Source organism: Cricetulus griseus, assembly GCF_003668045.3.
Source record: "Cricetulus griseus strain 17A/GY chromosome 1 unlocalized genomic scaffold, alternate assembly CriGri-PICRH-1.0 chr1_0, whole genome shotgun sequence".
Taxonomy (NCBI): Eukaryota; Metazoa; Chordata; class Mammalia; order Rodentia; family Cricetidae; genus Cricetulus; species Cricetulus griseus.
In genome coordinates this window covers 209,666,724-209,693,596 of record NW_023276806.1, presented here as the reverse complement: position 1 = coordinate 209,693,596, position 26,873 = coordinate 209,666,724, and the positions used below count along the sequence as shown (strand labels likewise).

At 37.9% G+C, this 26,873-nt stretch overlaps 1 protein-coding gene across 1 annotated transcript in view; it reads right to left on the bottom strand.

Moving 5' to 3' along the window:
• Tfec (transcription factor EC) overlaps positions 1-26,873 on the bottom strand; it is a 72,659-nt gene that overhangs the window by 17,167 nt on the left and 28,619 nt on the right. Inside the window, exon 2 of the mRNA XM_027389935.2 lies at positions 21,131-21,382. Within this exon, the coding sequence (XP_027245736.1) occupies positions 21,131-21,310 (180 nt within the window). The 5' untranslated portion in view covers positions 21,311-21,382. The remainder of the gene's footprint in view (positions 1-21,130; positions 21,383-26,873) is intronic.

Sequence of the window (26,873 nt, the reverse complement as noted above, 5' to 3'; positions counted from 1 at the left end):
AAGGGACATGGCATAGCTATACTAATATCAGAAAAAAATAAGCTTTAAAGTTACAAACTTCATATTGTGTAGTATTTAATAAAATCTAATACATAAAATAAAGTTTTCAACACTATTTATACAAAACCCTAAAAAAAGTTACAAACTTCATCAATGATTATGATGATTAATATTGATGGTCAATTTAGCAGGCCCTAGAAGTCTAGGAGATGAACTTCTGGTCATGTCTGTATGAAGATTGTTCTAGTTGAAGTGGTACAACCACTTGTAAATGTGGTGTCAGCATTAGTCAGGCCAGTGTCCTAACTGCATGCAAAAGAGAGAGCTAACTGTGACTGAAAATGTAATCCAGCCAGCTTCCTTAAGCTGCAAATGCCATGACTCATGCACTTTGATGTCCTGTGCCCCCAAATTGTGAACTAAAATAAACCTTTCCTTCCTTCCTTAAATCACTGTTGTTAACTATTTTGTCCCAGTAAAGAAATATGTAACTGTGGTAGTTTGAATGTAACTGGCTCCCATAAACTCATAGGGTGTGGCACTATTAGAAGGTGTGGCCTTTTTGGAGGAAGTGTGTCACTGTGGGGCAGGCTTTGAGGTCTTCCTCAAGCTTCCTTCAGTGTGACAATCAACTTCCTGATGCCTCTGAGTTAAGATGTAAGGACTCTCAGCTCCAGAACCACATCTACCTGCATGTTTTCATGCTCCCACTGAACCTCTGAAATGGACTGAACCTCTGAAAATGTAAGTGAGCCACCTCAATTAAATGTTTTCTTTATAAGAGTTGCCATGGTCATGGTGTCTCCTCACAGCAATAGTAAACCCTAAGACAATAACTAATAAAAGAACAGAGTGACTACATATAAAAAGTGATTTTTAAAAAAGATTAATTGTAAGCATGTATGTACCTAATGAAAACCACACCAAACATGTGAAGAATGCTAAAATCTACAGAAGTTAATAACCTAACATCAGAGTAGAAGATTCCTATACATTCCTTTTCATTTATGAAAAGTCAAGCAGACAAAATAATGAGGAATGCTGTGAAAGATTTGAATGAAAGTAATAATGTGACCTCATAGATATGTTTATAGTACTTGCAAAAATAGAGAATCCATGATTTTCTCAAATATTGTTGAAATATTCAAACATTGACTATATACTCAGCCAAAAGAAAACCTCAACACAAAGTTCATGTGTCACTTGATTTGGAAAATTTTTAAAGTTGTTGATAACTCAAGAGTAAAGATGAATTTGAGATTCCATCTTATGCCTGTCAGAATGGCTAAGATCAAAACCACAAATGACAGATCATGCTGGCAAGGATATGGAGCAAGGGGAACACTCCTCTACTGCTGCTGGAAGCACAAACTTATACAGTCACTTTGGAAATCAATATGGTGGTTTCTACAAAATTTGGAATCAATCTCCCCCACAACCCAGCTATACCACTCCTAGGATGCTCAATTACACCACAAGGACACTTGCTAAACTGTGTTCAGAGTAGCTTTATTCATAATAAATAGCCAGAAACTGGAAACAAGATAGAAGTCCCTCTACCAAAGAATGGATGAAAAAAAGTGAAACATTTACATAATGGAGTGTTGCTCAATTGTTAAAAACAATGACACCATGAAATTTGCAAGCAAATGGATGGAACTCCAAAAAAAATTTCAACCTGAGTGAGGTAAATGAGACTCAGAAAGACAAACATGATACTACTGACTTACAAGTAAATATTAGCTGTAAAGTAAAAGATAATCATGCTATAATCCACAGACCTAGAGAAGCTAAGCAACAAGGAAGGCTAAAAGGGAGAGAGGGATTTCCTTGGGAAGGGGAAATAGAATAGATTTCGAGGGTGGACTTGAGCAGGGGGGATCAGGTGGGAAGGGGAGAGAGAAATTATTGGAAGAAACAACTGGAATTTGGGGGCATTTCAAGGGTGAGGAGCAGCCTAGCAATGAAAACTTAATGGACTCCACTAGAGTAACCCTAGCAAAGACACCTACTAACAGCAGACATGGAGCCTGTACCAGTCATTTTCTGGAACCATGTGGAAGGATTGAGACTCCAGCCCAGCCACAAAACCTTCCACCTACACTTTGTCCTGCCTTCAGCGTGTTCTGGGATCAGAACCTAGTAAAATCATCATCAAAGAGACCAGAGAGTGCTCATACAGAAACTGATGGGAGTAGATGCAATGTCCCACAACCAAACATTAGGAGGAGCTCGGGAGTCCTAGGGAGAAGAGGGGGAAAGGATCTGAGGGACCAGAGTGATCAGGGACACCATTAGAACACAGCCCATAAAATCAATGATGGGGACTCATAGAGGCTCACAGATATCAGGGAGCCTGTAGAGGTCTGAACTAGGACCTCTTCATATACATTATGGCTAAGTAGCTTGGTGTTCTTGTTGGATTCTAAACAGAGGGAGAAGGGCCTGTCTCTGACTCTTTTTCCCACTAAGAGACCCTTTTCCTCCTATTGGCTTGCCTTGTCCAGCCTCGATGTTATAGGTTGTACTTGGTCTTATTGTATCTTGTTATATTATGTTTGGTTGATGCCCCTGGGAGGTCTGCTCTTCTCTCAGTGTAGGCAAAGTGGGGTGCATCAGGGGAGAGGGGAGATGGGAGGGGAGGGATTGGGGTGAAGGGATGGAGTGGATATAATGTATGAGAGAAGAATTCAGATAAATGATAGATAGATAATAGATAGATAGATGATAAATAGATGATAGATAAAAAGAGTAAAGGTAAATCATGTGGAAATTTAAAAAGGTAAATCATGTGAAAATTTAAAAACTGAAAAAAAAAACACATAAAGTTGTTTCTAGCATATGAAAAAAAAAACCCTAAAATCTTGGGCTTAAATAATAACCCGAGGAAAATTGATTAAAGTTGAAATTAGATATACTAGTATTTTCAAGAGGTCAGGATAAAAATAATCAGATAATAAAATAACAGGAAAGTAATGAAAATTAAATTCACAAAGCACAAATCATTTGAGGAGAAATAAATTAATGGTACTATCATGTTTCTAAAGGCTGATTAAAGATAGAAGATAAAATAAACACTCAAATAAAAAGAGTATACAGTTGGAGAGGGAATTTATATGGTGGCACTTTTCGCTTAAATTTAAGGTCCACTCCATGATCAGGAACCAATACATGGCATGGGTAAAGCAGCCAATGACCTGAGTCTTGATAGGTCATAGACTGATGACTCTTAATGATACATGGCTATTCCATACAGCAGATCATCACTCAGCCCTCATCAGAGACACTTCATCTTGTAGTATGTTGTTTTAACAAAGAGACCCACAACTGGACAATATGCAGAGAGTAAGAGACTTTGGAATACTCAGTCTTTTTTTTTCTTTCAGATTTTATTTTTTTTTATTAGAAAGAATATTATTTTACATGTCCATCCCAGGTCCCTCTCCCTCCCCTCCTCCCCTACCCCCCAACTAACACCATACCTATCCCTACCCTTTCTGCTCCCCAGGGAGGGTGAGGCCCCACGGTCTTCAAAGTCTGTCATGTCCTTTGGGATAGGGCCTGGGCCAACCTCCTTGTGTCTAGGCTCAGGGAGTATCCCTCCACGAGAATGGGCTCCCAAAGTCCATTCCTATGCTAGCGATAATTACTGATCCACTCCAAGAAGCCCCATAGATTTCCGAGGTCTACTCACTGACACCCACATTCAGGGGGTCTGGATCAATCCCATGCTGGTTTCCCAGCTATCAGTCTGGGGACCAAGAGTTCTCCCTTGTTCAGGTTAGCTGTTTCTGTGTGTTTCACCAGCCTGGTATGGACCCCTTTGCTCATCAGTCCTCCTTCTCTGCATCTGGATTTCAGTTCAGTTCAAGGTGTAGCTGTGGGTATCTGCTTCTACTTCCACCAGCTGCTGGATGAAGGCTATACGATGGCACATGAATTAGTCATCAATATCATTATTAGGAGAGGGAATTTAAGGGAGCCTCTCCTCTGTTGATTAGATTGTTGGTGTCATCTTTGTAGCTCTCCAGATATTTCCCTAATGCCTGATTTCTCTTTGAATCTATAATGTCTCCCTCTATTATATTATCTCTTATCTTGCTCTCTTCTGTTCTTTCCCCAACTGAGAATGTCATTACTAGACGACCTTTAAGGTTCAGTTATCTATGAAGAAGAGGAAGCAAGATTTAAGACCCAGAGGTGGTAGCTAATGACTCCATGGAAACAATAGCTTACAGTCACAAGATTACTGATACACATTTGAATTCAGAAAGACTGTGATAGCATGGCAAGACCTGAACAGACTCAAACCAAACAAAATCCCGGCATTGAGAAGAGAAAGTCCCATCCCTAACCAAGAATGTATTTGTAATTGATACTAGAAAAAGCAGCATCAATTTTTTTTTTCTAATTGAGTGTCCTTGGCTATATCAACCATACTCCAAGTCAGACCCCAGGTACAGGATATGTTGGCCAAAACAAAATAAATTCCATGTTTTTTAGGGTTTTTGTTTTTCATTTGTTTGCTTATTTGTTTTATTTTTGATGGTGGAAATTTTTGTTTGTTTACTTAGTTGGTTTGTGGAGATATTCAGGTATGTGTGTGTGTGTGTGTGTGTGTGTGTGTGTGTGTGTGTGTGTGTGTGTGTGTGTTTCAATTCTCACTTTGTTTTTCCTTTTTGAGATAGAGAAAACAGGAAGTTGGGTGGGATGGGAGATGGTGAGGTTCTGAGATGAGCTGGGGGAGCCGGAGCATATCAGGCAGAGTCACTTGCCCTGGCTGCTGAAACTATTTATGTAGACCAGGCTATTTTTGAACTCACAGAGATGGATCTGCCTCTGACTCCCAAATGCTTCGATTAAAGGCATGGGCCATCATGCTCTGTCTTATATGAAATAATTTTTAACGAAATGAAAATAATAAATAAAAGTTTTCCTCTAATATCTGGGCTAAGATAAGTATGTCTGTTTTTGCCTCTTTCATTAAACAGATAGTCTAGACAGGACACTTAGTCAAGAAAATCAAAAAACTCAAAATTATCTGTTTACAGACAACAAGATTCATTATCTTATATTTAGAAAATTCGGAGATTCCATGAAAACAAAACACACACCAACACAAAAACAAACCCCACCCTTGTTTAAGCTAACAAATGAAGCTTCTAGCCCAGTCGCAAAACATAAAATCAACACATGAAAATCAGTTGTATTTATATTCATGAGTGATGAGCAATCTGAAAAAGAAACTAACACATTTCCATTTAAAATGATCTCAGAAAGAAAAACTTGGGAATAAGCTTAACTCCCATAAAGGAAAGATATATAGGCTGAAAAAGCAAAAATACAGATGAAATTAAAGAAGACACAAGAAATGGAAAATATCCCATATTTCTGGAATGAAATAATATTGTCAAGATGATAACACCACACAAAGCATTCACATATCCAATGCCAAGCACATTCTTGAGGAGATTGAAAACATTTGTTAAAATTCACATGGATTATCAAGGAACACTAAGAAACTAAAAAGAGTCTTGTAAAAGAACAAAATAGAGAAGTAATACTTATGGATTTCCAAGCTGATTACAGTGCTATGGCAACACAAAGAGTGTCATTCTGACATCAAGACAATTACATAGACCTGTAGAGCATAATAACAAAGCCTAAAAGAAACTTCCTAGTATAGTCCAGTAATCTGCACAAGGTTGCCAAGACCACCCAGTGGCAAAGGGCAGTCTTCAATGAATGGTATTTGTTTCAATGGATATCTAAGAATGATTCTGGGATCTTATCTTCCACATATTTTAAAAATTAACTCACAGTGGGTTAAAGAACTAAACACAAGATATGCAACTGTAGGAGAAAATGCAGAGCTCTTGATAATGGTGTAATAAGCAAACACCGTTTTGCCAAAATGTAACTTTTAGTGACACCAGAGAATAATAGCTTTGCCTTTGTTTACAGTCGGGTGCTGTCTGGATAAGAAAACATTCAACAGCCAAAATTATTGCGGAAGCATCTACACAAACTATAAATTGTATGTGCATCCATGGTCTCTATCTCTAGGAAACCACACACCACACTGTGACCTAAATTCCACTTAAAATGACCCTTACTCTTCATGCAATCTGACCCCTGACATGACATTTTAAAATAATGATATTCCCTCTGGAATTTCGTCTCTGTTGTTATTCCTCAAGCTTTTCAGGTCCCTAAATTATGCATCCGCATCTAGTGTCTCTATATCCCTCCTAATAAACTCTCACTTTCCTTCTCATAGCTACTTATTTAAAATACCCTTATGATCTATTTGACCTCAAGAATCTGAAGTCTAAACTCCCGGCCAATTAACTCATATGTAAGACCAAACTCTTATGTCTAGCATTCAAAAATGTCATTACAGCTTTTTTTCTTACTGATTCAATGTTATTTCTACTACTTGCAAAATTTTAAAGACTTGTCAGTATCATGCATACACATTCTAGGGTTTTCTTTTTATTTAGTTTTTTAAAATTTCATTTTATATTTCAACCATAGTTCTCCTTCCCACCCCTCCTCCCACGCCACCACCACCCCCAGCCTCTTTCCCAGCACACTCCCCAGGCACTTCTCCCAACTACTGCCAGGGGCCCCTCAGATAGATCAAGCTACACATGTCATCATAGAGTTTTTTTTTCCATTAACTGATGGAACCAGATGCAGAGATTCACAATCAAGCAGCAGGTCAAGTTCCGGGAATCCAGTAGAAGAGAGGGAGAAGGGAATATATGAGCAAGGGAGACCAAGATCATGAAGGGAAAATCTACAGAGACAGCTGAACCAGGCTTGTGGGAGCTCATGAACCATACTAGAGTTTTCAATAGGAGATTTCAGACTTCAGTGTAAGTAGTGGTTGTGATTATAGTGGATCTGTGAATTCGTAGATGAGGAATTTTTAGAAGACAGTCAAACAGAACATAATAACATATGTTGTGCCAGAGTCAATGATTTGCTACATGTCGGGTATAACTTAATACTTCAAACAACCTCTTAAGTCTTCTTTGTAACAGTTTTGTAGGGTACATATGACTATCACTCTATGAAGCAATTGCAGCTTAGAATTGAAGTAATGGTCTAAGAATAATACATCTGTTAAAGCAACAGAGGTCTCAATGAGACAGCTCAGTGTCTTGTAAACACAAGGACATAAGTTCAAAACCCATGCGAAGAAAACTCAAGAGCAGTGACAGTTACTTGTCATGCCAGCACAATGAGGAGCCTGGGACTAACAGGCCACTTAGCCTCACCTACGCTGTGAGGTCACAGTCAGTGGGAGACACCACCTCAAAAAAGAAATTGAAATAACAGCCTAAATTCATGCCTGTAAGACACCAAGGCTGGGTTCTCTACTATCTACCCCACTCCTGAAGCATTCTTGTCTTTAATTTGTCTTAGTGTTTTTGAAGTCAGAACAATTTGGAACCACTGACTATTTTTTTTCCTCACTGCTCTTTTCTGAACTCCACCCCACCCTTAAGTATCAAAACCAAACAGTTCCTCTCTCTCCAGGGCTTAACTCAGGGGCCCTGCCCTATCCAACAGGTTCCTGGGAAGTAACCTGGCTTGTTTCTCTTCACCAAAGTACTGTAGGACTAATAAACAAAGTGAAACTTTAAATGTAATTTATACTTATTACTGCAACGCTCTTCCTTTAAGTTCACTTAGCAACTGAAAGGACCCCACAGTACACACTCAGTATGTTCCTAGAAATAATTTTGCTTTTGAAAACCTTGAAGTTTTTCTGAAAATGCGTGTGCATCACCTTGGTAATCTCATTATAGATACTCAAAAATGTACAAAACTTATGGAAAGTTACAAGGTAAATTTGCAAGTGAATTTCCAGTGAAATAACAAAAGGCAAAAGGAGCCCTAATTGGGGTGCGTGTGGGGGGTAGTGGGGGGAGACATCACATATTTACTGTGAGTTTTCAAAGGATACTGACAGATGTATTTGTTTAGATTCTCGCCTTCTGCTTTCCTATGAAGAGATTCACTGAATCTGAAATGGTAAAGCTGAACAGGAGACTTTGATAGAGAACTGGATATAAAAGGAGATAAACTCCTGTTCTAAAGAGGCCCACGGCAGGGAATCGTAGGCTGGAAAACGTATGCACACATGAAACACGGACTTTCCAAAGATTATTTTCCTTCCTTGTGGGTGTTGATTCATTTAGATTCAGTGAGGCAGATTTTTCCAGCTTTAGGATATACACCACCAATTGCCTCAAACTTTATTTTATTTGTTGAAACATCACTCTGAGGCTTAAGTGACAAACACCTAGCCATGAGATCCTGCTGCGTTATTTTGTTATTATTATTTTTGTTCCATTGTAAGTGACTAAAAATAATGAGTGGGGCTGGAGCTGGCATTTCCTTGGCAAGCTAGCTTTAACACAAATAGGAAAATACAAAACTGTATGCTCACAGCTTCATAGCACATACACTACATGATCATTATTCTTTTAGCACTAAAATAACAAATGTTTTTAGTGTGCGTACAAAATAAACAATTAACCAAATCCTCACATTTTATACCAGAGTCACAATAAAACATTAATTTTAGCAGTTTTGACTAAATAAACTATATAATTTCTTAGCATACCCCAGAACACTCCAAAGCTATTTGTAAGTAAACAAGCTCGTCAAAACACACAGTTAATTATAGTTTACACATTTCTCTGTTAATGTCTACATAGTTTATTTTACCAATTGTAACTCTCTGAATTTTAAATTCAGCACTTAAGCCAGTTTCCTCTCCAAATAGTGAAAGAATTTCAAATTGTAAGTACTCACCAGTTTCAACTTGGAAGGGTCTATAACCTTCACAATAGCAATGGTTTTCTCTTTCTCCTTCATCATTTTCTTCTTCTTGAGCTTGCAAACACTAACCCAGAGAGGCATACAGAAACTCCTGAACTAAGGTGAACTTTGCTTCTTCCTTGGACTTTAAGACTAATCTGGTCTAGATTGTGACTGACAAAAGCTTGCTCATTGATGCCCTGCAGTCCTTTCAAGTTCCAAGCAAGCATGGAGGCTTGTTAATATTTACTCAGTCCTTGTCTCTGGAATGGTCTTGAACTATAACAGTTTACTTAGATTGCCAAATGCCACCAGAATTTGCAGATACCTGACTGAAAAATACCCAAGCACCTTAACATAAATGAGTTACCATCTACCACAGTATCTCTAAAAGGAAAGAATGAAGTAAAGCCAATAGGTAGAAATTACAGAATGATATCTAAACTTAGAAGTTAACTAGTCATCAGCTTCAATGCAGCGGAGAGATAGGCCTGTCTCAGGTCTTCTCACAAGTCTTGGAACTAGCTACCATTTTTTTTTTTTTTTACAATGGCTGACACAGAGGTCTGAGACCACTATTGTGTGGGTTTCTTACAGGGATGGAATCAAGCTCTGAACCATCTATTCATTTAAAGAATAAGTTTGACCACATTACTCAGTGTATTTCTGCTTTGTAAAAATATAATCAGTCTTTACCACATGGATTTTTTTTCTGAAGAGCATACACAGCTTTTCATGAAAATTGCATTGTAGTCATTACCACACTGTGTAGCCAAGGAAAAGTGGCTGTATTTTATTGTTGCCCCTGTGGTGATACTGCTGCCTTAAAGCCATTAAAGTACTCATAAATAGAAATCTAGTGGGGACAATTAATTATAATATTGTACCTGAGTTTATAGTACTTCAGTATTTAGTTGCTGACACTCATGTTGTGTGAGGGACTGTGCTAACTACTAATGATAGACTACTGAGCAGAATGTTGTTTGAGGAGAGGAAATGTTGAGAAACAGAGATTTTTAGAAATGCTGGACTTGATTGGGATGGACTGTAGAGGTAGAGGAAAATAAAGCATAGAAGAGCATAGCATGGTTCTTGGAGTTCTTTGTGTTATTATTAATTTTCCACACCACTCAAAATAGATTTGAGGAAATAAAGCCTCTTCAACCATTGTAAGTTTGAGACATCTGCTGTAACACAACAGATATCAAACAAGCATAGGACAGATAACACAGAGAAGAGAGGCCTAGTTTGGAGATGGCATGACGTTATCTACAAAGATACATGAGAAGAGATGGATGAAGCCTGGACACAGGATTTTACCATATGTTATAAAAGAAAGAGCTAGAACACCTTTAATCCCAGCACTTGGGAGGCAGGGGCAGGCGGATCTCTGTGAGTTTGAGGCCAGCCTGGTCTCCAGAGAGACTGCCAGAAGAGGGTCTAAAGCTACACAGAGAAACCCTGTCTTGAAAAACCAAAAAAGAAAAAAAAAAGGAAGAAAAGATAAGAATGAACTAGCAAATTGGATGAAAAGTCAGACAATCTAAGATGGATCTCAGAAAGGGATTCAGGGTGTGGTTAACCATGTCCAATGCAACTTGGAAGCCAAATGAGAATAGAGACTTTGATAACACATATTAATTGATATATATCTTTTTATTTTGAGGGTTTGGAGGAAGAAAAAGGAAATGGGGAAATTATGAAACTGTATTATAATCTTTCAATTGGTTGGTACTAAGAGCCCTTTTAAAATCAGGAAGACAAAAGCTTGATTGAAGAGGCAAGAATGATGCTGCAAGGGAGGAAACGGAAGCAGTAAATTTTGTTTTGAGGTGTGTGTGTGGGTAGGAGCAGGAGTATTGTGTGCTGAAGTAACATGGTAGCCAAAAAGCAAATGTGTTCCAGTAGAGCTATTTGGTTTGGTGAGATTTGAGGAGATTGTGGAAGACTAGTACAATACTGATATGAACAGTCCTATAAATCAGCATATACTGATAATATGGGGGGGTGTACACAGAGAAACATTGTTGGGAATTTAAGAATGAGACAGGAACTTTATCCTATGCTAATAGGGTGACAAAGAATGAAACAAATGTGGAGGTTTAAGAGAACTGCTAAATCTATTGAGTGAATTATAATTGGACTGCACATGTTTTCTCTCCAGAGTATTATAGAATGTTTCTGAAAAGTGGATAATGGATGGGGAATCTTGAAAGTACAAGGGGAGATGATATTGCACAGTCGTCATTACTGCTAACCTTGCTAGGGAATGGTTGTAAGTTTGTCTCACAGTAGTAAATACTCATGTGAAATTTGAAAATATATTTAACTTAATCAGCATGCACAGGATGGTGGGTGTTTCTCATTAATTTGCTCAGGTAAACATGTGGCAAAATGAGTTTATCCAGTACTTAAATTTAACCAGGATATGAAAATGAGAAGTTAATGGTGCTTGTAAAAAAGGGGGGAGGGTTATATCTTGGACTCTAGATAGATTAAAGAAGATTTTTAAAAATTTTGTGAATGGGAAAATGGTATGTTGTCTCAGTGAGCTTAAACAATGCTAAAGAAAGCTGGAGGAAATATACTTTAAAAATTGAGATTGGAACATAAATGTATAAAATAAAACACTAAAATTATGAAGAAAATGGCAAGAGCAAGAGCTCAGATATGAGCTTTTGAGAGATGGTTATAATAATAAGGATAAAAACAACATGGATGTACACTAATGAAGAAGAGAGGCTGTCAGGTCAAGTTTGATGGAGCAAGACTGACTGGGCTGAGCATTGTCTGTTTCTGCTGTTCTGGGTCCTCGTATTCTACTTTACCCAGATGGTGCATAGAAACTGATTCCTTGTATAGGTGACCACCTCTCCAGAGCACAGGTCCTTGCCATTTCAGGGTTAATAATCACTATTAGGGTAAAATGAGAACTCTTGAGCACCTCCTCTGGAAATCCAACAAAAGTAAATTAAATTAATTAGAAATTTTCTTTGTTGTAAAGAGAGGTGGCCACCTGTCCAATATTACATCTCATCTGATCCTGTGTGTCATTCTTACTCAGCTGTGATATCTGGAGTCCTGTGTGCTAGAGGAAGGAGGAAGAAACAGTTCTCTCAATAGAAAGTCTATTTAGATTTAGTAAAAAAAAAAAAAAAAAAAAGAAAAGAAACAGATGCTTTCATAGACATCTTCTCAGGCCCTGAGTTTTAAACATATCTCTTAACATTGTTTAAGTAAATGATTCACTGATAAATGGTTGCCCTTAGCCTACAAAATGTAGTCACCCACATTCTTCAGATGAAATCTTTAAAGTAACAATTTCATTAAAACCTTCTATATTCCATGTTCTTGCAATTTCTAGAGGATCTTAACCCACAAACTAAGCAGCCAGCACTCATCCTTCAAGATACGTGGAAAGAGTATATACAAACTTTACTGATAACATTTCTGAGACTAGTAATTAGACATTGAGTAAAGTAATCAAATAAAGATAAGATAACATCATTCTTGGAATATGATTCCAGGAATTAATACTGACTTCGACACAGAATTCTTTCTACATTAAGGTGATGAGGCCTCTCTCCTTTTTTCACCTCTGAATATTGGCTCAGAAATAATTCATATTTTATCATAGTAATCTTTCAGTCTTCAACAAGGGAGTAAAGCCTATGAATCTCAATCTACTAATCATAGTGAAAAAGTCAAAACTGAATCAGGACCTCATGAAGGTATTTGATTATAGGCAAGGCTTCAAAAAAGAAATGTCAAAATTAAATCATTCCTTGATAATTCTATAGCAGATTAGATACAGAATTGTGTGCTTGAATATAAGAAAGATAATATATATATATATATATATTATATATACATACATACACTCATATACACATACAGAGAGATACATACATAAGCACAACACACACACACACACACACACACACACACACATATATATATATATATATATATATATATATAGAGAGAGAGAGAGAGAGAGAGAGAGAACAGGGGAACCCTATAATCTTTCTCAACATTATATAATCTTTTTGTACCAAGTACTTAGCAATATTTATTGCTGTCTTCTGTATATTTTAAAAGTTCAGAAGAAACTATTTCCCAGTCAAATAAGCTGAAGTGATTATTAATTTTAGTGTTTTGACATTTTGGGGTCTGTAAACAGTTATTGTTCTTTATATTAGTAGAAGAGGTCTGTTCTTTCCTCTTTAAAACCACTCCATACTGATCATAACCCAACAATTTCTATCTAACAGAATCCAGTGCATTCAGAATACCATAAATAATGGTGAAAATGGTGCTTTCATTTGAAATCACAGAGAAATTTAGTGATGACTGAAAGTTTATTTAGCATCTTCAAGTTTTAAAACACTTAACAGTATATATCAAAGCCCACAGTATCTGAGACCTGAATCCCCAGCTCTGATTGGCTGCTTTCCCTGCATCACCTTCCCTGTGCTTCCCTGTTGACTACTATTCAAGGCCCCCTGGGCCCATACTTGCTGCAATCAGCATCTATATCAACAGAGCACATCTCGTGAAGTGCTTCAAACCAAAGTCCACAGCCTTAACATGTTGACAGAGGGCTTCTATATCATCATTTTTCTTTTAAAATGTTTTGCAGATGTCCGAAGGTCAGTGGTGGAATTTTAGCTGACTAATCCACATGGATTTAGATTATCTGAAAACACACTATCTCTTCATCTCTGTAAGTAGTGATACAGTAACAATACACAGGAACCCCTTGAACAGCAGCAGTCTCACACACCTCCATAGTGCAAGAGATGTGCTAGGCACTGTGTCTAGTGCTTGGCATATTCCAGTCATCTGAGCTTCACAGCAGCCCATGAGACGAATTTAATACGTATCCTGATCATACAGAAGGAAATCAAAAGGAAATGAAATTGCCCACCTTGCTCCAGATTACCTATTTAGTGAATGGCAGAGCCAAGTTTGAACTCTGAATCTATAGTCTTAACCTCAATCTAATCTCTATTTGCATTTTCATTTCTTCCCCATTAAGAGCTTCCTTTTCTCTGCAGATATGGCTTAAGAAAGAAGCAGTAGATGAGGAAGGTTTTTAAAATGTTTTTACTTTTTTTGAAAAGGTTGCATGCTTCTCTTTTGATTTCTATGCCCTTTTTTTACCTATTCACTTGTAGTGGTTAGCTGTGACTGTCAACTGGACAGAAGAATTGCCTCTCAGTGAAGGGCTGCCTGGATTACACTGGACTATGGGCATGCCTGTAAAAGATTTTGTTTCGAATTGCACTAACTGAGGTTGGAAGACCCACCCTAAATGCAGGCACCATTTCCTGGGCTAGACCCTGGACTGTACAAGAAGGAAGAAGTGAGCTCAGCACTAGCCTGTATTTCCTCTCTCTCCTCTTGGCTATGGATGTAATATGGCTAGCTACCAAGTTCCTACCACGGACCTTCCCCACACTAGTGGATGATAACCTCAAATTGTGAGCTAAAACAAACCAATTATCCACTAGTTTTCATTTTGTTGGGGTATTACCTCATTGCAACAGAAATGAAACCAGTAACCCTAAGGGTCAGTTCTCTTCTTTCCATTGCACTGTCTTTAGTGAAACATTCATATATGTTAATATTAGTATATAATATACATAGAAACTGAAGAAGGTGTGAATGCTGAGTTGAACTACCTGATCCAACTATATGTCATGTTTCTCATGACATATAGAAATAACCAGTAGTAAATACTTTCAAACACATGAAACTGCCATACAATCCATTACTCTTGTATTCTAAGCAGAGTGGTTGATCAAATGAGCCAAGTGTTGAGAGATTCTGTTAGGATATTCCCAAATATGACTTTCCAATAACTTCATGAAACCATTCAAATAACAATTACCAAGTACTTATCGAGTAATATTTATTTTCAGACCTTCCAAGAACTAGAGGTAGTACTACAATAGTCAACAGTGAGAAGTTCTTGCCATCATGGAATTCAAGCACTATTGAAGATGCAAACAGTAAACAGTGGAGCACATTGCATGGAGTTGACTGAACTCACTACTCATTCACTCCCTAACCTTCCAACAGTATCTACCAATAACCATTGGACATAAATTTGCCAGTGAGTAACGTGTGACATTTTCATCAATGAAGTAACCAACCAAAAGAATGATAAAATGTTATTGGATATTTAAAATGTATTGTGTGGTGTGAAAATGCCATACCAAATCTACTTGGAGAATCATCAAGGAAAGACCTAAAGGGGGAGGGGGCATCTCAAATTTGTGTTTCAGAGAGAATTAAAATCATTCAGACAAATGGCAAAGAATAAATGAGAGGAGGTAAAAGAAAAAGACGTGAGGAAGACCTGAACTCTAGAGAGCCACTCGTGGGCCCATATGGCAAAGCATAGAGCAGTAAAGGGGTGAATGAAAACTCTAGGCTAGGAGCAAGGGTTAGTGTAACAGTCATCTGTCACTCTTGTAAGAACAAATGTTAGTTTCATCCTGGAAAAGTATATACTGTGAAGTGCTTCTCTCAATATTACCTATCTCTGTGCCAGAGACCTCTACTATCTCACTTGTCTCTAATTCTAATCATCACATCTGATGGACCTATGAGGTGATACTATGGTCCTCATTGGATGAATGAAATGTTCCCTTGTGTTAGTGAAGGAGAAGGCTTAGAAGAAAAGAATGAATAGAACAAAGAAATATCCATAACCATCATCTACTGAGCTCAGACCATGCTATTTTTTTTGGAAGTTTTAAAATACAAAAATCAAACTGACTTTTCTACCAGGCTTCACGTCACACTTCTATAATTCCAGCCCTGAAAAGGGTGAGGCAGGAGGATCTTGAGTTCAAGATCAGTGTAAGCTATATAGTGAGGTTCTATATTGAACAACAAAAATAAGCATTAAAAACCACAAACAACAAATAAACAAAATCTTCAATACATAAGAATGTTAGTGAAAGATTAATTAGAGACTGTCCAGCTTAAAGCTTCTTTGACAAACATGGATTGGAATATTCACTACCTTTGGTACTTGATTTTTCCTGAAAAATCAATAATCATTACAAAAAATAAACAATGGAAGGGATTCTTGAAGGATAAATTTCATTGGGTGCAGTTCTATATTTACTGTGCAGGTGGCTTTCATCCCACATAGTTTGTTCTTCATGAAGTGAACAAGGAAATTGCTCTGTGTTCTACTTTGAAAAGTTCCATATGTATGTACACACACACACACACACACACACACACACACACACACACACACACATATATATATATATATATATATATATATATACATGTTTATACACTCTAGAAAGTTCAATATGCATACACACATACTACTAAAACATTTAAATACATGTATAGAGATTGACATTCGGTTTTATATTTCAGAGAGTCCTACAGTGTAGCAATTTTGTTTTTCATTGAATAATCTGTCAAGTCTTCATTCTTTCCTACTGTCCAAGTTAACATAAAACTCATTTTTAAAAATCTTCCTTTTCTTCTGGAGAGATCAGGGATAACAGGAGCATGACTAAACATAATAAAAGCAATATACATCAAACCAACAGACAACATCAAACTAAAGGGAGCAAAACTCAACATGATTACTCTAAAATCAGGAACAAGACAAGGCTGTCCACTCTCTCCCTATCTCTTCAATACTGTGCTTGAAGTTCTAGCTAAAGCAATAAAGCAACAAAAGGAGATCAAGAGAATGCAAATTGGAAAAGAAAAAGTCAAAATTAAACTATTTGCAGATGATATGATAGTTTACATAAGTGACCCGAAAAATTCTACCAGGAAACTCCTACAGCTGATAAATACCTTCAGCAAAGTGGCAGGATACAAGATTAACTCAAAAAGAAAAATAGTAACCCTACTACGTACAGACTATGTATGGGCTGAGAAAGAAATCAGGGAAGTATCACCTTTTACAATTGTCATGAAAAAAAACATAAAATACCTTGGGGTAATGCTAAACAAACAAGTGAAAGACCTGCATAACAAGAACTTTGAGTCTCTAAAGAAAGAAATTAATGAAGATACCAGAAAATGGAAAGGTCCCCCTACTCTTGGATAGGTAGGAGCAACATAGTAAAAATGGCAATCATGCCAAAAGCAATCTACAGATTCAACACAATCCCCATCAAAATTCCTGCACAATTCTCCACAGACCTTGAAAGAACAATACTCAACTTTATATGGAAAAACAAATGACCCAGGATAGCCAAAACAACCCTGTACAATAAAGGAACTTCCAAAGGCATCACCATCCCTGACTTCGAGCTCTATTATAGAGCTATAGTCCTGAAAACAGTTTGGTATTGGCACAAAATTAGACAGGTAGACCAATGGAAATGAACTGAAAACCCTGATATTGATCCATAAACTTACAAACACCTGATTTTTGACAAAGAAGCTAAAATTATACAGTGGGAAAAAAAAGAAAGCATCCTCAACAAATTGTGCTGGCCTAACTGGATGCTGGCATGGAGAAGACTGCAGATAGATCCTTATCTATCACCATGCACAAAACTTAAGTCCAAATGGTTCAAAGACCTCAACATAAATCCAGCCACACTGAACTTCTTAGAAGAGAAAGTAGGAGGCACCCTCAAACAAATTGGTACAGGAGGCCTCTTCCTGAACATAACACCAGTAGCATAGACACTGAGATCAACAATTTATAAATGGGCCCTCCGGAAACTGAGAAGCTTCTGTAAGGCAAAGGACACAGTCAACAACACAAAATGGCAGCCCACAGAATGGGAAAAAATATTCACCAACCCCACATCTGACAAAGGGTTGATTTACAAAATATACAAAGAACTCAAGAAGCTAGTCACCAAAACACCAAATAATCTAATGAAAAAGTGGGTAGCAGAACTAAATAGAGAATTCTCAATAGAAAAATATATAATGGCTGCAAGACACATAAGAAAGTGTTCACCATCCTTAGCCACCAGGGAAATGCAAATCAAAACAACTCTGATATACCATCTTGCTCCTGTCAAAATGGCTAAAATCAAAAACACCAATAACAGCTTATGCTGGAGAGGATATGGAGAAAGGGGAACACTCCTCCACTGCTGGTGGGAGTGCAAAGTCATAAAGCCACTTTGGAAATTAGTATGGCAGTTCCTCGGGAAAATGGCAATCAGACTACCATAAGATCCAACAATTCCACTGTTAGGCATATACCCAAAGGATGCACATTCATACAACAAGGACATCTGTTCAACTATGTTCATAGCAGCATTATTTAAGAAACCTAGATGTCCCCTCAACTGAAGAATGGATAAAGAAAATGTGGTACATTTACACAATGGAGTACTACACATTGGAAAGAAAATGGAATCTTAAAATTCGCAGTCAAATAGATGAAACTCAAAGAAACCATCCTGAGTGAGGTAACCCAGTCACAAAAAGGAAAACATGGTATGTACTCACTCATATATGGATTTTAGACATAGAGCAAAGGATTACCATCTTACAATCCACACCTCTAGAGAAGCTAGGAAACAAGGAGGACCATAAGAGAGACATGCATGGTCCCCAGGAGAAGGGGAAAGGTACAAGATCTCCTGAGCTAATTGGGAACATAGTGGAAGGGGAGAGTGAGCTAGGAGAAAGAGAAAGGGAGAAGAGGAGGGGAGAGGAGGACATGAGGGAGCAGGAAGATTGAGTCAGGGGAAGAATGGAGGAGAGAAAGAAAAGAGATACCATAATTGAGCAAGCCATTATAGATTTGAAGAAAAATCTGGCACTAGGGAAATGTCCAGAGGTCTACAAGGATGACCCCAACTAACAATCAAAACAATAGTGGAGAGGCTACCTTAAATGCCCTTCTCTGATAATGAGATTGACGACTATCTTATATGCCATCCTAGAGCCTTCATCCAGTAGCTGATGGAAACAGAGGCAGACACCCACAGCTAAACACTGAGCTGAACTCCTGGATTCCAGTTGCAGTTCAAGAGGAGTGATGAGCAAAGGGGTCAAGACCAGGCTGGTGAAACCCACAGAAATAGCTGACCTGAGCAAGGGGGAGCTCATGGACCACAGACTGATAGCTGGGAAACCAGCAGAGGACTGATCCAGACTCCCTGAAAGCAGATGTCAGTTTGGAGTTCTGGGCAATCTATGGGGCCTCTGGTAGTGGATCAGTATTTATCCCTAGTACAGGAATGGACTTTGGGAGCCCACTCCACATAGAAGGTTACTCTTGGCCTAGACACACGGCAGAGGGTCTAGGCCCTGCTTCAAATGAAATGATAGACTTTGAAGATTCCCCCATGGAAGGTCTCACCCTCCCTGGGGAGCAGAAAGAAGGTGGGATAGGGGTTTGTTTGAGGGTAGGCGAGGAGGGGAGAGAGAGGGAACTGGGATTGACATGTAAAACAAGCTTGTTTCTAATTTAAATTTTAAAAAAAGAAAAAAAATCTTCAGTTTGTCTTTGGATCCAAATGAAACCCTGAGTTCTCTGCCTTTTTTCTTCAAGGCTGTGAATTTGATGTTAGAAAAGTATCAACTTGAAGAGGGAGCACTCATGGGTGATTCAGATTAGGAGAGGATGCCTCAGGTATGATAGAACAGAGCTCCACCAACCAGTCAACATACACAAGCAAAGGGAGAAGAAAGCTGATGGGGATGTCCTTCTGTATATATGTTTCTCTTATTGGTTGGTGAATAAAACACTGTCTGGTCAATGAGACAGGAAGATAGGTGTGACTGGGATGAGGAGAATTCTGGAAAAGGAGGGCAGATAGGACCCACCAGAACAGTCTCCATGTAGGCTGCCAAAAAAGTAACAGATCTGGACCCTTCTCCGGTTAGATAAGACCACGTGGAAATAGTTAGATTAATAGAAATGGGTTAGTTTGAGACAGAGGTAGCCAATAAGAAGCCCTAGTCATCGGCCAACAGTTTCATAGTTAATATAGCGTCTGTGTGTTCATTTGGGGCCAAAGGGTTGTGGGATCCAGCCAGGACAAAGAACCTCTCATTATAGAAAGGTCCATAATCAAGATAAATTATCTACAAGAAGATACTAAAACTTTTTCCAAATTCTAGTTATTTCTTACTTTGTATCAGTTTTCAGTATTCTTGAAGATTTATTTAAAATCAAAACATGTTCTATTAAGCTTGCAATTCTTACTTACTTTGAAGCCTCAGCATCACTCCATGCCAGCTATTTAGTAAGTGGTAAGGAAGAATTTATTTAAATTTTTAAAAATGTATTAAAAATCAAATGTAAAAACGTCTATTTTTAATTCCATGAAATATTTAACTCATTAAGATAATTCATTTTATTATAGTGAGAATTTTAAGAGCACAAAATTGGTATTCTTTATCTAACCACAATAGGTTTCAATTCCATGGCTATTTAAGATATTGATAAATCCAAATAAAGTTACTCATAAACCTTAAACCTTTACAATTAGAATTAAACCTTCTAAGTAGGTAGGATTATTAGTGGCTCATTGATAACTAATTCAATATTAAAATGAATTTGCTAATTTAGTATTGAAATGGGCACTTATAATTTAGTATACATAATTAACATGTATATGATTAATAATAGCAGACCAATTAGTTAAAGACACATTTCTTATGCTATTCTGTCATCTGAAATAGTTACTGTAAAATTGTTAACTTCAATTCCTAGCACTTATGATAGACTTCATAACCAGCCATTGAACATACGTGCCAGTTTCTGCTTCAAACAGCTACTGGATGAAGGCACAGATAAGCACCGAATCATACTTGTGGAATCCAACAGTGGAGAGGGAGAAGGGATGAGCAAAGGAACCAAGATGGTGCTGCAGAAACCAGCAGAAACAGTTGACCTGACCTACTGAGAGCATGGAGACACTAGTCATAAAGCTGGGGAAACAAAATTGGACCAAACCAAGCCCTCTGAATGTGGGTGCCAGCTAGGAAGTCTGGGCAGTCTATGGGACCTCTAACAGTGGAGCCAGTCTTTAACCCTAGAGCACAAATGGACTTAGGGAGCCCATTCCCTATGGAGGGATACTATTGCAGCCCAGATACAGCAAGGAGGGCCTAGGCCCTTCCTCAAACAATATGACAGACTTTGAAGGTCCCTGATGGAGGGTCTCACTATCCCTGGGGAGGAGTTGGAGGATGGGTTGGGGGGGTTGGTGGGGAACATGGGAGGATAGGAGGGTGAGGGAATGGGGGGATGGATATGTAAATAGGAGTAGTAATTAAAGAATTTAAATTAAAAAAATTTAAAAGTACATACATGCCATTCTGTACTACCATCCTCTCTCCCAAGAGCCAGCAGTTTTGAGAATGGGTTTCCTGCACAGCCAGCATCGCTGTCTGGGCTCATGGGTCCATGCTCTGCCAGAGGCATACAGCTTGGTGTTGGAGGTGGTGTCCTCTTGAGAGTCTGGTTGAATACCTGATGGTCAAGGGTCATGAAAGGTGTTACTTGCTGTCCCTGGACATTCTGTAGCTGAGGCCTTGTAGAGCTTTCCAACTGCGCCTGGACCTGCAGATTCAAAAACAAGTAAATGACATATGGAACTCGATGAAGTAAGCCAGTTTTTCCTGCAAAGGGAAAACGTATTATAATCTGGATAATTTCAGATTATATTGATGCTTCTGTCCTAAGGTGACAGGATATCAATGATATGATGGTTTTTAAGAAAGGAGTTAAAAATTAATAAAAGTATGTCATATTAGCAAGGCTTGAAAAGTCCATCCATGTCTATAAAAATTAGGAATAAATATGAAAGTATCAATAATATTTGAGTATCTAGAAAAAGAAGTCTGTTGTCTGGGGATCCAAAAGTAGAACTTTCAGCTAGCCTTTCAGCAATATATTTGTCAACATTCTGCCGTGTTTTCTTCTATGAAAATAATAGACTAGACCTCTGAATTGTAAGCCAGCCCCAATTAATTATTTTTTCTTTAAAAGAGTTGCTGTGGTCAGCTAAACACTGAACTGAACTCCTGGAATCCAGTTGCAGAGAGGGAGGAGTGATCAGCAAAAGGGTCAAGACCAGGCTGGTGAAACCCACAGAAACAGCTGACCTGAACAAGGGGGAGCTCAGGGACCCCAGACTGATAGCATAGAACTGATCCAGACCCCCTGAATGTGGGTGTCAGTTTGGAGGTCTGCACAATCTATGGTGCCTCTGGTAGTAAGTCAATATTTATCCCTAGCATATAAATGGACTTTTGGAGCTCATTCCACATAGAGGGATACTCTCTCAGCTGAGAAACATGGGGTAGGGCCTAGGCCCTGCTCCAAATGATGTGACAGACTTTGAAGATCCCTAAATTGGCCATTATACAAAATATACTACATTATATATTTGGTTCTTATGTACAATAAAAGGTTTTATTAAAAAATTATAAAAGTATCCATAAGGAAGCAGACACTAGAAGCAGATATACCATTAAATATGATAGTGTAATAATGGCAATGTCCCAGGTGGCTGTTTTTCTACTTTTCTGTATTTTTCAGTGTTTTTCTACAGAACAGGATTTTGTCTTAAAATTTTTCATTTTTTTCTATGTTCCAAACAAATAATTACAACAAATTTTAGCATGCATTCCCAAGAATCAACAGGTAAAAGCACTGTGAAAAATTCTAATGATTCTGGTGTGCCAACTAAACAACTGTCTTGAAATCCTTTTACAAAATATACCATTAGAATTCTGGGCATCCATGCTTACACAGATGGCTCCAGTTACAAACACTGGGTCCCCAAACAAAACAAAAGCACATAAAAATGAAAGAGGATGGGTAGGAAGAGAGGGGCTGATAGGAACAGAAGGGAGCGTGGGAGTGGGGAGTGTAGAACATTGTGTACATGTATGAAAATGGTAAAGAACAATTTTAACAAAGAATTTTGAGCATACTCAGTTTGGTTGTCATAGTTAATATTGGCCCATCATTTGCAAAAGGATAGCTTTAAGCACCTCAGCCTTCCCTGTAAAAACGTGCACATGGAGCATTTACAAAAACCTATAAAATGGAGTATTGCCTGCCAGTTGCCTTTATATTTACAATGCTGTGATGTGGCTTTTAATACATTTTCCTCAAGTGGCCAATATATAAACCTATTTAATTTTCCCTCATGTTAAACAATAGCAAAGATTGCTGTACAGTGCTTATTTTTCTTTTTATTTCATTATACAAACTACTCCGTAAATCCCTCACCATGTATTAGTTCAAATAAATAGCCTGTAGAAAGTATTTTGCATTTATATTAGCTGGTATGGGGTGCAATATTGTAGTAGTTACTTTAGTCTAATTCTGTTATGCTGACATTTTTAACATTATTTTAATTGTACTACCATAAAATAATTTTCAGTCATATAAAAAAGATTAAGACTGGCCATAAAGATTACACATATTACTAATTATACTGCTATGAGCTTTAAAGCTGTAAAATAACATTTCATTAAAATGCCAATAGTAATTTTTAAGGGTAGATGTTTAGATGATCCTAAATAGAAATTAATCCCTCTTAGTCTATACACAGTTAAAAAATAGACACAATAAAGAATACTTACAGTTTCACAGATCCAAACAGTATTTCAGGCTATGTAACCACATGAATTGTGTGTAACAGTACAGCATTGTACTGACAAATGGACCATGTCTCATCTTTTAAGTAAAGTATTTGGAATTAGAATTCAGTTCATTAACTAATTCATTTTTCGCCTTTCAACCATTGATGCTATACATATTTACTGGACTTCATGCTTCCATGGGATATCAAGACTAAATGTTTTCTATGTGATCCCAGAGTCCTTGGAGTTCATAATCTACTGGTTGGACATAACTAGAGCAACCATGTCAACCACAACAGTAAGCAAAACAACAGTTATTGATCACTGGAACAGACAGTTTGCACATAGTATTGTTGTTGTTGTTAATCTTTATTTAAAAACCAGGAGATAGGTACCCTTAGTGTCCCCACAGAATTATGTTAACTGTACCTGGGATTCAGAAACATTAAACAGCATGCCTGTTACCCACAGCTAGTTGGGAAGAGAATTAGAATACACAGCCTATCCCCTAAGCACAATGACATTGGTTTCTGAATGAACTAGTCAAATTAGCAGAGTCCAACAGAAAGGCATGGTAGTATACTCAGTGAATTTCAGACGACATGAAAAAGCAGTGCTTTTATGAACATCTTAGAGGAAGAGCATGTGGTAATAAGGTGGGTGGTGCATAGAGAGAAAGTCCTATGCGGAAGGGAAATGAAAGGGTGTTTTGGACGAAAATAAGATGAAATATCAAGTGGGGAAAATGTCACAAATCTGTGTCCCTTTAGAAGTCACACAGATGCCCTTCTAATCAGCACTTTGTCTTTTTCAATTGCTCTGTAATGATAAAGATTCACAATGGGAACAGCCTATCTGAATGGTTGGCCATGGGGCTTAGCAAGCAACTGTGGGGATTGTGTTGGCTGCTATCTACACAACTAAGCAGGAAAGTCTTTGTTTCCTGCCCACAGGAAGAGTCAGTAAACTGTGATAAGGCACCCTCCTACCCAGGCACCCCTCCTACCCGGATCCTGACTTTTCCAGTCTCAGACTGATATCAAAACAATGGGACAGCTCAGGGCAAAACATACATCAAGCAACATTCACATTACTTAAATTTGGGGGGCTCTAAAAAACGCAAAACATCTGCTCAATTTGTTCTACCGAATACCCCAATCTTTTCTGATATTCAGTAAGTTTAATTACAGGTTGCTGTTCATTTACACACCAGCTCTATGTTTGCTTTTAAGAGTCAAGCATGTGCCACTGAATAATGTGGTAAAGGTAGAGAAAGATTGCCGTTTGTGTCTGAGTTCAAGTGTCTTTGTCTGGTCTCACTATGGCCAGGAAGGAAGGGAAGAGTTCACTATAGGCAAAGACCAAGCTCTTCACACTGGTCCCTCTGCTACCTCACCCCTGGTCACAACCTAGAGAAGACACATAGCATGTACCTAAAAGAGTATGTGTGCTGTGATTGGATAAATAGGTCATGAGACTGCAGTGTGTATGAGTGCAGTGAGGAAGGCAAGTAGCTTTGGGAATCCATGGACCTGCTGTTGCTCAGGCATAGGCAGAGTACCAGTCTTTACTTAGAAAGTTCCAGCTGGCCAGAGTTTGCAAGATGTCTCCCTGGACTGTCATTGGATCATTGCAAAGGAAGGAATTTTTGCTGTTGAAAATAATGAAAGGGTCACATTTCCAAAATTATGAACTATGTTTTAACAGTATTTCCCAATACACTGCTGTTACAAGCTAAAGTACATAGAGCAAGCATCTATTTCCACATACCTTGAGATTTCATAGAATCCAAGGCCTATTTATTACAATTTGGGGGTTTTGCTGTTTGGTTTTGCCTATCACATCATGTCTGGCTGTCTATGGACTCTTAAAATTTTACTAAAAGCCAAGAAATGAACATACTTTGAAGATAACATCTCAAAGAAAGAATCAGAATGAAATTCAAGGAAGAAAAGTTAAGAGTTGTTTACTAGAGATTGAAGTACTGATAATGAATATGCTGAGGATGCTAGGTAATTGGGTCCCAGGCAAGAATACAGAGAAATGCAAACCAATTTGTGGAAATTCCAATAAAAAATGAGAAGAAATTCTAAAGACCAAAACACTGCCACAAAAATGAAGAATGCCTTTGGTAGGCTTACTGTATCAGACACAGCTGGCAAAAGTATCTATGAGGGAAAAAAAATGCCTTAGTAGGGACCTCAAATACTAAGGCACTAAGAGAAATAAAAGTTCTTTTGAAAACCCAGAATATACAGTAGCTATAAAACTATAATCAAAGTTTTCATTGCTTAACAAAATGCTAGATGATATAACAGAGATATCTTGGAACAGTAAGGGTTGACAGTTGCTCAAAAGTATTGTGATAGAGCAAGCCATAGACACTGAATTCCCAGAAAATTCCAAGAAGGACAAATACCAGAGAAAAAGTGAAGAAAGAAAAGGGAGGAAGCAAAGAAAATGAGAAGGGGGAGTGGAAAGGAATAAATAAATAAATAAATAAATAAATAAATAAATAAATAGGAGCAGAAGGAAATAAAGCATGCCTGGACATACAATATTCAAAACTCATAGAAAATAATACTGAAAGAAGACAGTGAAAATCATTTTTCCCATAGATAAGCAAGAATTAGAATGGCTTCAACCACCATGCACATAATGAGAAGAGAAAGTGAAACATTCAACAAGTTGAGGGCACAGCTACAGGCTAGAACTTGGTAACACGTGAGACTTCCCTCTAAAAGTGAAGGAACAAGAAGGAAGTTTTCAAAGAAACAGAAATGGTTGAAAATTCCTGCCCATAGCCTTGTCCTGAGAGAGGAGTTGGAAGTCCTTCCTCAGGCCAAAAACCTCAGATCCACATAAACAGGAAAGCAGTAGAAAGCCACAAGCAAAAGGAAGTGAGTTTTTAAATTGTCTGTTACTTTTAATTGACCTAATCCATGATATTTTTTTCAGAGCACTGGCCATGAGCTAATGACTGTGCATGTCTTACATGTCCTTGTAAGTACAATGTTTATGAATTAGTGAAGGACAGCAGGGTAGGACACAGACAGCAGGCAGGAGGGATAAGGGTAGCTTTGTTACCATAAGGAATATGCAGCACCAACTATTAATTCATAATGTTATTTAAAAATAGGCATGGACTGTTTTTAAACATATTTTGAGAAACAGAGTATAGCCATTAAAAAGCATAACCCATGTTAAAAAGCAATGAGAGAATAACACCATTAAAAAATACGCAAGGGGCTGCAGAGATCCCTCAGCAGTTAAAAGTGCTTGCTGCTCTCCCAAAAGTATGAGGGTCTATTCACAGCACCCACAATTCGGCTTACTACAATTCAATTTGTCTATAGCCACAATTCATGGTGATCAGATGCCCTCTTCTGGCCACTACTGGCATTGCACACACATGGTGCACATACAAACATTCATATAAACTAGAAATAAATAAT